Below are 18,140 nucleotides of genomic sequence, written 5' to 3' on the forward strand. Positions count from 1 at the left end.
ACAATAACATGGACGAAATAAATTCCACTGCCTACATATCGTCAGTTGAATTTAATACAGGCACAACTCAAAATTTTGCAGTTTTGAGTTATTGATGGCAAACGATGTCAAATACTATTAAGTTTCATCTCACAAAGACCCGTTTCAAAATACACTATATTTCCAGAAATACAAGTAGATGTGCCTTTATTGCACAAATCTAAAATATCCCTAAAAAGACAGAAAAATGAGGTTACAATTCTTATAACTTGCTCATTACATGCACATGATAGACCCAAACAAGTTCAATAAAAATGGAAAGTCTTAAAATTGGAATTTTTCACGAACATGAAAAAGAAAATTTTTGACGCAAATTTTCAAACACGTTTTTCTCGAAACTATGAATTTTGAGTTGTGCCAGTTTTGAATTCAACTGACGATATTTTGACTCAACAAAGTGTTTTGGTTTGTTTGTCTTTCTCTAAGGTGCGTGGCCACGCCCTAATGGCAAAAATCTACTCTGAACTCGATACAAAAGACTGCATGTAGAAAATTCAGCTTCAGTTTAGTTGGTTACACAATAGCGAGTGCAGTGTAGCTGTTAAAGGTACGTGACATTGAGAAACGAGAGCTGCATACGAGTCACTGCGAAGTATGTTACCTTTATTTTGCATAAGGCAGCAACAGTTACCATCGTTCGCTGCAGGATATTTTGCTGGCACAGCTACTGGAGGGCACAGCGGAGAGCAAACTTTATTATGCACGGCCAAGCAAAATATTCAATGCTACCGATGGTGCGATTATCAGCGTTCTGTAGCACGAATTTCTAACTGGAGATCATAGAATCGGTTCTTTTCAGAACTATAGATGTGGAAGATGAGAGTTATTAGAATTTTCGCAACTATTACTAGTGTAAAATTTTCATGTATTCATGCATCGTTAGTTTTACAATAACGACCATCAAAAATAAACGGTAGTGTTGCCTATGAACAGTTTAGCGCAGCATATAATATATACATTTAGTCCTACGTCACCATTTCATACAACCCCTAGTGCTGTATACCTTATAGTATTTAAAACAGTTTACGACACAGCTAAATAAAATTGTCTTGAAAATTCTGGAGTATGTTAAAAATTGTTCTGCCAAAAAAAAACAAAAAGTGTACTCTTGCAAATTTATTATAAAAATGTTATTCACTATTGAAATACAATTGAAACCGAAATTGTATATTTTTCTCAAGTCTAGAAACTTATTTGCTCAAAGGCGACAATATAAAAGATTAGTATATGTTTTTGAGATACAATTTTCAAAACTCCGTTCCGGTCCGGTCCAAAATAAAATGGGACTTTGTAGATTCCGATCCCATCTGACTTTTGACCGGACTTTAAAGACTCTATCTGATCCGATGGCGACCGCTTGCAATAGGCTTTTGCAACGATGATAACGTCCTATACGAGCCTATTTTCACTCAACGCAGGTTTTGCTGCGCTTGGCTAGAACCAACAACCAGCTTTTCCATAAACGGCGAATCTAGCCAATTAGGACATCATGCAGAAAAATTACATATTTTCATGTCGATATTCCCGCGAGATGCGGAAACGGAGATTAGGTGGTGGCCAGTTAACTCTCGAATGTGCAGGTTGAGAATCAAGGGTCGGTTCTTCAACATCAGCATCATAAACGTGCATAGCCCTTACCTTGGAAGTGCCGAAGACCTCAAGAATGAGTTCTACGCGCAGTTGGAGCGTAAGTACGGGCATTACCAAGATCATTATCAAGATCATTATCGGGGATTCCGAGTATGGGTAGTAGTTATTATCGGACAAAACCAAAAAAAAAGTAGTGATTTCTGTACAGATTCAATGCATTTCTAAGCAATTTGCCATCAAACAAAATTTCGATTTCGAAAACTTCAAGAGCTACACTTACGCATTTTTTTCATTGGTCAAAAAAGTGAGACTATCTCTACTCTAAGTAAAGCCTTACCAGAGGGCAGAAGTCCGCTTAAGTTTAAATTTTGGATTGAGACTGTTTTCGAGGAGACCAATCTGCTGGGCCTAAAGTTTGCAATGAAAATGCACAATAAATTGTCTTTTGTATGGGTTTACCTTTACACGCACTAACGAAACAACCCATGCAGCATCAATCATAGTAACCCATGAGTTAGCAGAAAAAGATTAACATGAGCTCTAACCGTGATGGCGAAAACAGTGAAACTACTTCATTCAGAAGCTCGCGCGTTCAAAACGAACATCGTGCGCCACTTTGTGGACATCGGATACGCCCGTTTCGGCATCTACAATATCTTGGCACTATTGGACAAAAGTCAAAGCATCGAAAAAACCCGGTTCCAAACGACCGATGACCCTCAGCAATGAAAGGCTTTAAAGGATGCTGAAGAGAAAAACCGAGGGAAAAGTGGCTACAATGCTGCGTACGTTTGGTCAGAAGGTTGGTGCCACCGGCCAAACTGTGAAAATTACCTGGCGAACATGGATGGCAACGACTGGCAGGGTACTTCGTATTTTACTTTCTCCACGAAGGAAGTGTGCTCCGAGGTGAAGTTCACTTGACACACCAAGTTCCCCAAGAAGGTGCTGCTGTAGCTGACAATCAGCGAGAAGGGGATGTCAAAGCCGCTCTTCTTCCTCTCTGGACTGGCTGTGGACGGGGAAATTCATAGTAAAAAGTGCCTGCCGAAAGTTGCATCGTTCATCAAAAAACATCATAAGGGCGTTAACGCGCTGTACTGGCTGGATCTGCCGTTGGCCCACTTCTCGAAGCAATCGTTGGAGGAGACGGAGCGTCCCCTAGCTGACCCCTTCGAGAGTTTCTGAGCAAAACTGAAGCGTAAGATCTACTCCAATAATTTTGTCGCGAAAATAGATAAATAAAACGACGAAAAAACTCAAAAACATGCCTACACGCATGTTTTCGTCCGCCATGGTGATTGTTCCGGTTAACTGCTGGAAGACCACTTATGAATCTTCCCTATTCTTTACCTCCCACTCGGGAAACAAGTGTGACGCCGGCCCTGATTAGAATGTAGAAAGACACAGACAAAAGAAGATGCAGAGAACCTAAATTTTTCGAAAAAGAAAGCGCCACCCCGACCGACATATTTTTGGGAAGCCATCAGGCCGGCTTCGTGGAAAGACGGTATCCGATGGACCAAATCTTCACCATACGGCAGATCCTCCAGAAATGCCGTGAATACGGAACCCTAACGCACCACCTATTCATCGACTTCAAAGCCGCGTATGACACTATCGACCGAAAAGAGCTATGGACGGTCATGGACAAAAACGGCCTTCCAGGAAAGCTAATTAGAGTGATAAGGGCTACGGTGGATAGGACGCAGTGTTGTGTGTGGATTTCGGGTCGATTCGGGTCCATTTGAATCCCGCAGGGGCCTTCGACAGGGTGATGATCTCTCGTGCCTACTATTCAACATTGCGCTAATGGGTGTAATAAATCGAGCAAACATCAACACGCGGGGTACGATTTTTAACAAATTCAGTCAATTTGTTTGCTATGCTGATAACATGGACATTGTCGGTAGAACAACTGCGGCAGTGGCAGAACAGTACACCCGACTAAAACAGGAAGCAGCAAGGATTCGGTTGCAGATATATACGCTTTAAACGAAGTATATGCTAGCTGACGGAACATGAGCCGACCGAAAACGCCTGGGCAGTAGCATTACAATCGACGGTGATGAGTTCGAGATAGTCGATGAGTTTGTCTATTTTGGCTCACTGGTAACTGAGGACAATGATACCAGCCGTGAGATTCGGAAGTGTATTATCGGCGAAAGTTTTTTTACTCCTGGCTGCACAAGCAATTGCGGTCGAACAGACTAAGCCGTCCCGTACGAAGTGTAACCTATACAAAACGCTCATAAGACCGGTTGTTCTATACGGGCATGAAACGTGAACAATACTCGAGAAGGATCTGCGAGTGCTCGGAGTTTACGAACGACGGGTACCAAGGACAATCTTTGGCGGGTTGAAGGAGAACAGAATATGGAGGCGGAGGATGAACCATGACCACGCGCAACTATACGCAACTAAGCGACGAACCCAGTATTCAAAAGGTGGCTAAAGTTGGACGGATACACTGAACAGGACATGTTGCTATTTTTTTGTGCAGTTTAGTTAAAACTGTACAGTTGTACAGGGCTCCTTGTTTCGATGCCATTTTGATCACAACTAAGCCTGCATAAACATAACAAAAAATGCTGGTATGAAGCACGAGAGAGAGAGAGTTTATAAATACATACATTTATTTGTCTCTGAGCGTGTTTGTTGTTGAGTAAGGAAACTTTAAAAATATTCAAAAATTTTATTTGTCACCCGTTATTTTGGTTTTGAGATTAGAAAATTGGAATCATTCGAGAAAATACCCAGACAACCAGAAGTCGCATAAGATTGCACGGATTACCTCGTATAAAGATCTATGAACAACGTATGTGTTTAATCGCATATGGTGTTGTTTTGCGAACTTCTTGCGATGAGTGTAACATACTCGCATAGTAATACACATAAACTCATATCATGCCTGTCCAAACTCGTAGTAAACTCACAAAGTGATGATTATACGTATAAAGCAAAAATCTCCAGTATCACGTCGTATTACATATAAATTTAGTCGCAAAAGCTATCATTTTGTATCAGCGATAATGATAAATTCATGAAAACAAGCCTAGATAACTAAAAATCGCATATGATTGCACGGGTTACCTCGTATAAAGTTCTATGGTACATCACTATCGTATAGCTGTATGAGCAACCAAGTGTTTCATCGCATATGGTGTTGTTTTGCGAACTTCTTGCGATGAGTGTAACATACTCACACAGCAACACAGGTAAACTCATATAATGTATATTCAAACATTTATTAATTCCACAAAGTGATGAACATAAGCGAAAACCAAAAGTCTCATGTTTAGTCGCAAAAGGCATCATTTTGTAACACCGTAAACGACTGATGCCGCTAATGTTTGCACAGCTTACATCGCACAAGATATTATGATAGATCATTAGCTTGTATGACCAATGTGAATGTTTCATCGCATATAACGTTGTTTTGCGGAACCTTTGCGACAAATAGGTAATAAACCCGGATTCAAAGACCAATTAACTTTTCCAATGCTTGGTTAAACTCGCAGTAAATCCACACACTGACGAATATGCGCGAAAATCGAAAACCATCTGCATTACAGCGTATCACATATGTATAAATTTAGTCACTTCCCGCCGCTGCTGCTCTTCAAAAAATGAGCCACAGAAAACATCTGCGGACAACTCGGATTAATGATGCACTACTTAGCATAATATCTCTGTTAGAAACTTGCTTTTTAATTGTTGTCGAAGGCGGTAAAATCACTCAATTTTGTTCAAACAAATGACACAGCTCATCGAGCGACCATGACAATTCAACCGAAATGTAAACAACGAACGTTCCCGCAGAAATTTACAAACTAACTCGTAATACGAGATCTAATTAGATTCATGTTTTACGATGTCTTTTGGTCATTTATACGATGAAATTAGAAAGTTATTACTAAAATTCAGAGATTTCCTACAGCGACACCACGGAGGAGAGGAGAGAATGATGCTTGACAATCTAAGAGTCCGAGGTTCGAGTCCGGATGGATACCCAAATATTACAGCGTGTGCCCAAAGGAAAAAGAACAGAACGGTAAAAATTAAACACTGACATTTGTAATTTGCTATTGCTTGTAATATGAATAGCAAGGGATACAATAATGCATAATAATTGCTACTCTGTCCGCTGTATTTTTTTTATTTGAAGGTGGTTCAATCGCACGGTTTAATTAATAAATACGGAGGAATGCATAGCGAACATCGCATAAATATTTGAAATAATTTGCAAATGTAGACTTGTGAAGTCGCATTAAGTAATAAAAGAACCCGTAGTGTATATTCATATATCGCTTATAGTTTCGTTTCAAATCGCAAATATGAAGTTGTAGAGTGGCATTAAATAATGGAACAGCTCGTTTAAGTTATCAAGCTTTAACAGTTAAAGTCGCATATATGAACTTCTTTCATCGTAAAAGTTTATTGAAATTTTGGAAATGCACGCATATCGCCTCCACTTTTGCGCGTATAAGCAACATTAGCAGCATCTTGGGCGATTTAACTATCACGTATAAATGCACGTACAATGCGATGACTGTTTGCATTATACGCGTAAATTGGTTGTCTGAGTACGCCCCATTCCTAAGATAGTGGTGAAAGTCTAATAACAGTCATTAGATCATAGAAATGTGTGATCAGTATTACGCAATTCACTTTGATAAAAATACTACACGCACTCACAGTAATAAACATATTCCAAACTAAGGTTGTGCGAAATTTCGAGGTTTTCAAAACTACACGATTTTTTTCTCGAAATTTTTAGTAAAATAACTGAAATTTATAAATTTTGAGTTACCCACACCCTTATTTCAAACAACATATCACCGTAAAATATTGTTCATAAATAGTCAGTTTAGAGATTAGCACTAGTATACTAGTCTAAATTCAACGATTTTTTTTAGCAGCGCCCATGCCTGCCTGTCATATGCGCGTACGTACATTTGAAGTTCTACTAAAATTACCTTTTTAGTGGGAGGCCGAATTTTAGACTTTTTGATTCACAATATTCATTTATTTTGTAAATTGTGTCTATACTACAAGTGAGGCCAAATTTAGGATTCCCCAACAGTCCGGGGCAGATATTGTCGTGGGGCCCTTTTCCTTACAACATTTAAAGAGAAAGAATATTGCAAATTGTGCAATGACTTCACGCTCCGCGGAACAAATAATTCGAGTGGTTGTTTGCAAGTCTGTGGCTTAGTACTAGGGGGCCCCTCGAGTCGTCAGGCCCGGGGCATTTGCCCCCCTTAAATCAGGGTCCGACCACAAGTATGTTAGTAATTGATAATGCTTCCAACGATAAAATCGACCGACGTCTTTAAGATGTTTCTCAACACTCTGATTTGAATATAAATCAGAGTGCCGATGAACGTATGATTGCAATGATTTTCAGATTATACAATCTGTTTCCCCCAGATGATATTAGTGTAATCAAGGTGAGATGCGAGTTTCCGAGCTGCTGCAGGCCTGTGAAATATTTTGAGTAAGATGACATCTTTTCAGATTTTGTGTTTGTTTTCAAGTGATGTGCACCAGCAGATTAAAGCCTCAGAGCATAATTAGAGTGTTTGTTAAATAGTAAATCCAACAGAATCAAGCGTGAATTCGACATTGTTTTTTGAGTTTGACCTGCTTCCTCAAGCTAACGAACATTGCCTTCTACCGTACCGTTAAGTTTCGTTGCCATCAAATTTCTCAACTTCAACAGCGCACATGTCACAACAGGCCAATGTCGAAAGTTTGGGATGCATAACATTCTGCTGTTCTTCTTAATCGTAGGTTTCACGACACACCATTTGCCATATGTTAATTTTTTCCAATTTTTCGAAATAAGACAGTAAACTGAGTACTACTAAAACATATCCGATTTTTATCCGATTTTTTTGTCCTCCCGATTTTTAAAAAGGAGATAAAAACAACGTTGAAAACTATAGAGGAATTTCGGTATTGTGCGCGGTATCAAAGCTGTTTGAACTGGTGGTAATGAATGTAGTTTTCTTCCACTGCAAACCCTTTATCTCCGATGAGCAACACGGGTTTATGCCAAATCGATCAATTTTTGACAGGACCAATCATTACCCTAGCTAAATTAAAAAATAAATGGGTTTCGGTGATTCGCTTCAGAGGTGGTTTGAGTCTTAATTAACAAATCGTCAGCTCAGCGTGAATATCTCTAAAAGTTATTCTATTCCGTTTGCGGCCACTTCAGGTATACCTCAGGGCAGTCACCTGGGACCGCTAATCTTTCTGCTCTATTTTGATGACGTCAATCATGCGCTCGATGGACCGAGACTATCATTCGCTGATGTCCGAAAGGTTTTCCGCAGAACTGAAGTTCACGATGATACACTGAATCTCCAGCAGCAAATTGATGTTTTTACCAATTGGTGTGAACGGAATCGGATGGGATTAAATCCAATGAAATGTTCGGTAACTTCCTTTTGCCGTAGGAAGGATGCAATTAAGTTCGAAAACAAAGTTGCTGGCGTGATAGTTCCTCGCGTTGAACACTTGAAGGGCCTTGGAATAATTCTTGACTCTAAGCTAAGGTTTAAGCAGCATATCAACTTCACAATTGCCAAAGCTTCGAAGAACTTAGGCTTCATTTTCCGAATAATCAGAAACTTCATAGACATTTACTGCCTAAAAAGCTTATACTGCTCGCTTGTTCGCTCAGTTCTGGAGTATTGCTCAATAGTGTGGAACCCAGTGTACTTGAATGCAGCTAAATGAATCGAAAATGTTCAACGCAGGTTTCTTCGTTAAGCCCTTTGACAGTTACCTTGGCATGATCGATTAAGACTACCAAGCTACGAAAACCGATGTCAACTCATCCGTCTTGACACTCTACATGCTCGAAGGAATACAGCTCGGGCTTTAGTAGTATCCGATCTCTTGACAGGACGTTGTGATGCTCCATCTCTACTAGGGCGCATCAACATCCAAGCAAGGCTGCGTATTTTTAGAGGCAGTTAATTTTTCCGATTAACCATAACAGGGTTCCAAAGACTGTTTAATCGTGTGTCGCATATTTTCGACTTGAATGTTTCAAGGATTAGGTTGAGACAACTATTTTTAAATTATTTCAAAAATTTTTAGTGTTTGTTTAACTTTAAGTTGGAATTAGCGAATTCGGTACATTCTCCCTCTCTCAGTAAACAGCGAATACGAACCTATTCGGTATTTAAGACCAGAACGATTCACTGCACCGGCCGATGTCGAGAAATGAACACCAAGAAAAATATGCATATTTGCAAGGCTTCTCCTGCTGTCAACAACATTTTGTAGAACAGAAAATTCAACTATCCGCTTCAATTACAACACTTTGAATCACCAAAATGTGCCAGATGCCGATGATGATTCTTGTTCTCTGGTTATTTCGGCCAGAATTCCAGCCATTTTTGCAGTAGCCATACACTACTAAAAGCCGCCAGCATTACGGGTGAAACCGGCACGAGATGACCGGTACTTGTCTTTTCTCCTTTCGACGGCTAACATCTAGCGTCCGTATGTCACTAGTACGGCTTAGGAATGAAACTAATGGGGCGAAATGGTCGAATGGTACCTTTTATATTAAGGTTTCGTCAGTCATTTGGAAAGAGGGATGAGTTAAGAAGAATAGGGAATGGTGAGGAAAATAAATAAGCATCGGAAACAGAAAGTGACCTCGAGTAAAACAACAACAACAACATATCGTTTACAAAGTCAGATCGGTTGTATCCGTTAGTATCGGCTGTGCTTGGGATGAGAGGTAGTGATTGGCTGCTCTGTATAGTTTAGACAATCGTTTACCAATTTTTCAATAGTGTCAAACAACAAACAAACAATAGGTTGTTTTTGTTACATAAATTTAACTGTAAAAGAATTTCTGATCGATTGATGCCAAAACCTCGATAACCTGATTATAAATGACTATATATAAGCACTCAAAACCTGACCACTTTTCCCTGGTCTTCCCAGGTTGAATAACTACTACCTGAATTTGGTACCAAACTTCCAGATAGACATAGTCCTACGTCAAAAAAGAAATGGTTATTGCAAAACATCTATTGATAGTGGAGTTATGACCGTTTTGTTGGAATGTTGTTAAGAAGCTTGCCATGATTACAACAGACCAACTAAAATCATAGAACCTATAAATCTTCATAAGTTCTTAGTAATTCCGTGCGAAAGATAGTTTAAGGGCTGACAACGTTAATTCCATCACTTTCGAAAAGAGCTTCACTGGGTTATTGCGCCTGACTTGCTCTTAAATATTATGGAAATTTTGAATGTCGTTTCGCTTGCATGAAAATTCAACAACCTTCCAAGGAACAGTGAATTTTCGAGATTTTTCCTTATTATCTCGATGTATTCAAAAACGCATCGACCGCACAAGCATGGCATAGAGTGCAGCTGCTAACAACCGCACCATGAATCTTCTTCTATTTATATAAAAGAGAAGTTTTGTATGTATGTATGTATGTATGTTCCAGCATAACTCTCGAAGGCATGAGCCGATTTAAACCAAACTTGGCATACGTGTTCTTTGTACAAAGGAAGTGGTCATAGAAATATTGAATAGGGGGAGAGGTCACCCTTAAAGAAGGAGGGGGCAAAATATAATAAATTTCCATACATAATGGAAACCTTTCATTGAAATTTGGTGATTTTCGGGTTTTTGGTCATATTTGGAGGCCGGAAGTAGATGTCCAGAGACCGAAACATGATGTTCGATGCCATTTTCAATCCAAGATGGTGACTACCGGTTTCTGGGAAGCCATTTAAAACTGTGGTAAACGCTCACAAACCCCCCAATGTTGGTATTTTTGGAGCAAAAATGTCTCTTAAGAACCGGTTCAACGACATTCAAAATTTCCATAATATTTAAGAGCAAGTCAGGCGCAATAACCCAGTGAAGCTCTTTTCGAAAGTGATGGAATTAACGTTGTCAGCCCTTAAACTATCTTTCGCACGGAATTACTAAGAACTTATTAAGATTTCTAGGTTTTATGATTTTAGTTGGTCTGTTGTAATCATGGCAAGCTTCTTAACAACATTCCAACAAAACGGTCATAACTCCACTATCAATAGATGTTTTGCAATAACCATTTCTTTTTTCGGTGGTGTCTGACCGGTGGTTCGGTCGGTGTCTGACGATACTTTGAAACTTGGGTTGCCGACTTCCGGTTTCTGGAAATCTGCGAAAATAATAATTGAATTATATACAGAAAGGTCGCTTTTTACGCGGGTTGCTTTCCTTCATTACTCAAAAACGGTACAAGATATCGACCTCATTTCAATCACGTTTTCCGCTTTAGGCCTCGAGTGATCATATATCAGTTTTCAAAAAAATCAGAATTTTTGGTGTGAATACTCAAAATTTAAAATACTGAGTTTTGGTCTCTAGATTAGACACTTATATACAGAAAGGTCGCTTTTTACGCGGGTTGCTTTCCTTCATTACTCAAAAACGGTACAAGATATCGACCTCATTTCAATCACGTTTTCCGTTTTAGGCCTCAAGTGATCATATATCAGTTTTCAAAAAAAAACAGAATTTTTGGTGTGAATACTCAAAATTTAAAATACTGAGTTTTGGTCTCTAGATTAGACACTATCATGTTCAAACGAGGTTTTAACGTTTTATGACGGTTTACTTTGTTATATTTGCAACTCAAAAAAGTCGTTTTTTACGCGGGCCCATACAAATTTGGAACGCATTCCCCGCGTAAAAAACGACTTTAGTGTACTTGGCAATATGGGTATTTTTGTAATCGGAATGACGTCGTCATACGAAAATCGATCATATATTTCCAAATATTGGCCTTTTTTTGAAACGTAGTGACGTGTGTTTGCAGCCGAAAATCGGCTTTCGTGCAAATGTTTAAAGAGAAGTGTTTCAAAACATCCAACCTGCTTTGAATCGTTTTTGGTACGATTTCTTGACATATTTCTTGCATAATTTGATAACGGAGAGTCCAATCTAGCGTTTTGGATAAAAATATGTTTGAAAAAATTGCTGAAGCTCAACTAATACCGAATAAAAATTTGGTTAAGAGCTTCGATCAAATAAGATAAGAGCTACTTAAATCCAGCTATTTATTTGAAAAAAAAGTTTTGTATGTATGTATGTATGTTCCAACATAACTCTCGAATGACTGTACCGATTTTAACCAAACTTGACATACGTGTTCTTTGTAAAGAGGAAGTGGTCATAGAAATATTGGGAAGAGGAAGAAGCAAACCCCAAAGGAGGAGGGGGTCTTAATTGGTCAGAAAATCAAGTTTTTTCATGCATTATGGGAACTTTCTGAATGAAAGCGATAGTTCTTAGGCCTTTGGTCATGTCTGGAGACCGGAAATTGATTTTCAGAGACCGGAACATGATGTCGAAAAGAGAAAGGAGCAGCTATCAAAGAGGGAGGGGTCTTAATTTATAAGATAATCAGGTCTTTTAGTGCCCTGTGGGAACTTTTTGAGAAGGTATGATAACTTTCATGCCCTCGATCGGTCATGACCAGAAGTTGATGTCTAGGGACCGGAATATGATGTCCGATGTTTTGGTTTCTGGAAAGCTGTATACAACTGTAGAAAACGTTTACAAACCTCCAAACATAGGTATTTCTGGAACCAGGATGAACTTTAGGAAGCAGAAATAAAAGTCCAACGACATTTTTTAAATTCAATATGGCGACTTCCGGTTTCAGAATTTTATGAAAAACGAATATATGTTCTGCAATATGTATATTTTCGATATCAAAATGACGTCCAGAATCTGAAATTTTTAAATCGTGCATGGCGGATTACATTTTCTGGAAAGGTTACTAGAATACAGGCTTGAATATAGGCTTGGACGTAATATTGAAACGTTGTTTTGAAATCAGTTCCGCGATTTCTGCTTTCTGTCAAGCTGTGTAAAACTGAGTAAAATGGTTAATGTCAATATCAGAGCTGACTCCCCAAAACCGAAAATTGGTGTACGAACGTTTGGTATAGTGAGGGTTGTTTTTCTGCTTTGGAAGTTATTCAAAACTTGAGGAAAATGTGGAGATAGTGCCCGTATCTCCAAATTGTTAATTAATTCATGAAGACTTCTGTTCAACTATAAGGGTGCTATTGATATTGTTCACATAAAAAAGTAAAACGAGAAGACATAGCAAGCAATAATTTTAGCTATCAGAAATGAGCTTGGGCTATTAATTATGTAATTTGGGTAATTTGAGTTTATTGTAAGTTAATCGATACCGTCGAAGATGCTGATGAGGCTGTCCATTTTCCACCGGAATTTTTGAACTCAACCGACCCAGCTGGAGTGCCTCCGCATCGATTGTTAATCAACGAAAAAGGTGGTATATAAGCAAGTTTATAACTAGAATAGAAATATTATTTGAAATGATGGGTGGGAAAAAATATATGGAAATATAGAAAATTATAGGAAAAGCAGAAACTTTTACACGAGCAAGGCCGGGTACATTCAGCTAGTGTGTTGATAAAGTTGGGTAAACATTGTCGATGTGGATCCATATAGCTTTATTATGCAGTTAAAAAAAACTATCATGTGGGATTATGTATCCTGCAGCAACTTTCAAGTCCGAGTATTCAGGGTGTGATAAATGTGATTTTTTTACAATACTTTTTCAAAACACTGCACATAACAGAGAGTTTCAAGCAAGAGATTATCCTCTCTGTAAACAGTGCAACTTCAAACAGAATAACTTATTAGATTGTCGTTAAAAAATGGTCGGCTTTCATGTTTGTTTTGTACTGAATGAAAAACGAGTATGTACGCGTACGCTCAGAAAACAATCTGCATCGTTGAGCTTAAGGTCACTAACAAAACCGACATAAACAGTTCGCTGTGCCCTTTTTAGCTTTGCGATATTTGCTTGCGTACGGTTTCCAGCATATCTGCATTGATGTACCTATGTGATAACAGCGTATACGGTAAAGTGCATCCAGTGGTTCAGTTACAGCAGATGCAAACATAATCGTGCGTTTACGTTTGGGCTCTATACGCCGTTATCATTTGCAACCGTGGATTCACTAGAGCTCGCGAGACAGCGGCTGGCTCCACAGTTTGTGGTCGTTGTAGGCATCGGTCTTGTGCGCCACGCCTGCCATCGGCCGGTTGGTGTTTGGATTTGCGGTATGTATTGGTGATGGTAGGTATGTACCTATATTCCCATTCTGTGCCATCGACTCGCCGCAGTCAAAACACTGTGCAGCGACAGCGCGAAAAAGGCACACAAAAAACCGTATGTGGAATATCATGTTTCACCTCACGACATTAGTAGCGCGGTCTGTACGCTTTTATGCGTTGGGCGCTGGAAAAGGTTTGTATTCCTTTGTTTGTCTACACCACAGTGGTCAGGCATAATAATTCCTCCTGAGGATACCTGCGTGAACCTACACATATTTTTTGAAAAGTAATATATTGCTTAATATTGTAAGTCCTGTGAAAAAATACTTTTCAAATTATAAGTGGGTACGCAAAACTTGCGTGAATAGCGCTACCTTCAAAATCCAGGCAAAAACTGCGTCTATTCCGAAATTCATTAAAGAATCCGATTTGAACTTCGCCTAAAAAACATGATTTGTAATTTTTTTTTATATCTTAGTAGAATTAAGTCCACCTAACACTGTCGAAGAATAGAATATCTTCCACTTGCGATTCGAGATAAAAACTAAGAGAAAAACTTTAGAAATGAGTTTGAAAATTCAGGAATTTGATACTGTACATTTACTCGACACTCTGAATCAATTGAAAGGAAAATCATCAAAAACATATCACGGAAATCTGGGCAGAAAATCATGTAAGTTTGACAGTTTGCTCAAATTCTCATATCCTCGCTAAGACTTGCGCATGAATGAAAATTAAATACAAAACGTATTTGATAGATTGCAGGCATTTCTGTAGACTTATACAGCGCTTCTACCATATGCAGTTACTTGCAAAGAACGAATATTTATATCAATATTCCTCATATCAACAGAAATTCTAGACGTTGTCTCAAGAACAAACAAATGTTAATAAATTTAAAAACCAAAAAGAAGATGCTCCAAAGAATCAGTTTAAAAGGATACTTTATTATAATAATAGATGCTTCATATCCTCCGCGATTGCAATTTTGAAGATATCTTTAATAAATAAGCACATACAGATACGGTACAACCTGTTAGTTGAATTATTTTTCATCCAACTTTTCACGCTGTTGAACTGGATGCAGTGCTCTTTACAACTTTCAAAGGCAATAATAACGCATGTAGGGCACTTCTCACCTTTTTCATTTCTTTAGTACAGGATTTTTTTTTCACGTATAATCTGCATAAGCGGCTCCACGGTCCCGATAGTCCACAGCGGAAGTGACGAACAAGTTTTCCATCCGCCCGCAGGCAGCCTCTCACCGAGAATCAGTTTTTTCCCATAATTTAGGTTCACCGTGTTCCAGAAAACTTTTCCGACACAAACTGCAGCAACAGCAGTCGCTTGCTAAACATGAACACAGACAATCTTGGAAATTTTTGGCTGTTTCGGTTTCTTCTAACTTCACTTTAGGAGCACATTATTGATGCTTATTTGACAAATTTCCGCTGTATCTTATGCACAAAGAAACACAACAGTTAACACATGGCTTTTACTGGGGATTCTCGCCAGTCTTCCATCTTGATCAAACGTTGGGGTCTCTGATGCCGTGATGACTTCATGGCCTGTTCAGCTCGTAATAAGTGACGAAGTTGCATAAATAAGTAGGCGCAGCCATTCGCTAAGTCAACACGCACACGTCAATCGAATGCGCACACTACATTAGACTTTACACGATGTTGTGGTTTCAACAGGTATGCAGGTATTCAACCAGACTATAACTGGAAAGTCAAGCAGTGTATGCAAAGCACAACCACGTTCCAGCTTGCGCTCGCTCTCCAGTTCCGGCCGGTATGGCGGAGCGAACAAAGCAAAAAGCCTGTTCTGCCAGCTGAGTTGCGAGCTTTTGCCGGCACGGGTAAAAGACAAAACACCTTCACTGCTGAAACAACCGACGAGAACTAAACGAAACCAACGTTAAGCGTACGGCTATCTATCCGCGGAGATGTGATTGCTATCCAGGGTGATAGCATACAAGCCACCCAGCGGGGCTGCCACTGGCTGTGTTCTTATGTTCCATAATGTCTCTCTCTCTCGTTCTCTACGCAAAGTTGCATACTGTGTCTCGCGCTTCGATCGCGATGTTGTGCTCTCTAATCTTGCATGCAACTCGGTAGTTACAGGTTGTAAGAAAGTTATCCCTTAGCAGTCGATAAAAAAAATTAAAGGGGTCTTGATGGTACATATTTATATATGTATGAAAGATTTTTTTTATAAGAAGAGGTTATTTGACATTGCACTTTTCTGAAAGTTAACTAAACTCAAAAATTTATAATTCATTTAAATTCAAAAAATTGCTAATCCATCTCACAGTTGAACTATCTGCTTAAAAATAATCGATGCAATTTAAATCATGCAAGAAATCTAAAACCTCACTGAGATGATGTTGCTCTAGATTTTGGCATGGACTCCAATTATTCAACTCTGTTTTATGAACTTCAAAGTAAGTGATCGACGTCAGAAAATCGAACGATACTTAAAACATGAAAAGTCAAGAGAACTTCAAAAATGTCTGATATTTCAAATTCTGAGGAACCCTCTAGAATGTTTGGAACAGATTATAATTTTACAAAATGGCGCAAGGGTTGTGAAGTAAGCCCCTTCCCCCCTGAAATAGAACCGTCCAGAAATGCAAATAAAAATCACCAGAGAAAATGATCTATAATTTGATTCAAATAAATAAATTATTTCTATGGAGAGGAAAAGGTTCCCTCCCCTCCCTATACCGTGGACATGTACTGTGTGGGGGGAGAGGACCTTTTCCTCTCCATAGAATCAATTTATTAATCGGAAGCAGATTTAAGATCATTTTCTTTGTTTTTTTTTTTTGCATTTCAGAAGTATTCCTAAGCATTTTAAGTTAGTTCGGAATACTTAATTTGCTTTATCCGTTTTTTAAAGGCTTTTTTACACATAATTTTAGTCGATTTTTTTCTTGTGTTTCTTCTTCACCCGAGAAACATTTGACAGTCCTTTTTGATCAATTTATGATCATATTTTATTTCAATCTTTTTTGTCTAAATAAAGCGTCATAAACCATTATTTCCATTGTTGGTCTTTATTAGACATCAGTTACGTTTTTTCATCATTATGAGCTAAATTCAGTAAGGGGCCATCCACATTCCACGTGGACAGATTTTTAACGATTTGCCCCCTCTCCCCTTCATGGACAACTGCCCATATAAATTCTAAAAATTTTGTATGTGGACATTACACATCCCCCCCCCCCCCTCAAGCTGTCCACGTGAAATGTGGATGGCCCCAAATCATCTTTTCTATTTGGAAGTGTTTTCATATGTTTTTAACTACATTTACTAGAGTTTTTATGCATTTAAAATTGAGCTTAACCCGTAAAGACCCGGGACGAAACTTGTTTTTTGAAAATGCTCGTTCTTAGCACTGGAACGGCCGGTTTGGGAAAACTTAGAATTTTATTCAAGGGTAATAGTTGCTCTAAGTTTTGGTAAAGATGCCACCCCTCTGGACCCCTTCCCGTTTTCGTGAGACGCAAATATGTCTGTGTTTTCTTCTAATTTTTCAAACAGATTGAGCAAACACTGGGAATTTTCATACGTATCAATTGCTTCATGTATCAAATCATGTCAGGTAGATGAAATATAGTATGTAAGAGTGAATTTTGGAGTTTCTAAATTATTCCAATAGAAAATCACAAAACTACGTATTTTCATAAAAAATCAAATAAGAAAATCGTTCTTCAAACTTTCTGCTATACATTTCTGAAGTGAGGCCTCCTGAATCAATAAGCGATGAAATATTTATTTTAGCATGCAAATATTTTGAGGAAAACGAGTTTAAATTCACTAAAGTACGTATTTTCATGGAAACCTGATCTTCTCAGTTTCCCACAGTAGGTTTCAACTTGGCTCTTCAATTTTCAAGCTCTATATTTTTAGAGTAACGTCTTCTGAATCCAAAGATGCTGAAAGATTTATTCAAGCATGCACAGATTTGGAGAAAATCAAGTTTTTCAAAGTTATTTTCGTTTATTGGACTACATTTAGATATTTTTTTTTGTTTAGAAAAGGTTTAAAAAACTATAATAGCCGTCATTTTCTCACCTTCACATACGTTTTTAGAATTTTTGTTTTATTTTCCTTAACGTGTTTTAGTCACTTAAAGTCAAGATTATTTCTTCTCGACTTCTTCTGCATATCAGGGATGTTTTTTCCAGTGTAAACTCTCGTATGCTTTCTTAATAGTTTTCAGGGACGTTTCAAAGTTTTTTGGCGTTAATTTCTAGATAATTTTTGATAGTAGTTTTCGGCCTTTTTCTGACGTAAGATAAATTTTAGCTCTATTTGTTTAGGTTTTCCTGTTTTCTTTTTTCAATATTTACCTGTTTTCCTGA

General features: G+C 38.4%; 1 protein-coding gene across 1 annotated transcript in view; it reads right to left on the reverse strand.

The window, feature by feature from the left end:
- The window catches only part of LOC129731345 (SLIT and NTRK-like protein 4), a 50,296-nt gene extending 34,587 nt beyond the window's left edge, over window positions 1-15,709 (reverse strand). Inside the window, exon 1 of the mRNA XM_055691243.1 lies at window positions 14,908-15,709. Coding sequence (XP_055547218.1) covers window positions 14,908-14,916 — 9 coding nt within the window. The 5' untranslated portion in view covers window positions 14,917-15,709. The remainder of the gene's footprint in view (window positions 1-14,907) is intronic.
- Between the last annotated feature and the right edge of the window lie 2,431 nt (window positions 15,710-18,140).

The sequence above is a fragment of the Wyeomyia smithii genome, chromosome 3, assembly GCF_029784165.1.
Source record: "Wyeomyia smithii strain HCP4-BCI-WySm-NY-G18 chromosome 3, ASM2978416v1, whole genome shotgun sequence".
In the NCBI taxonomy this organism is placed as follows: Eukaryota; Metazoa; Arthropoda; class Insecta; order Diptera; family Culicidae; genus Wyeomyia; species Wyeomyia smithii.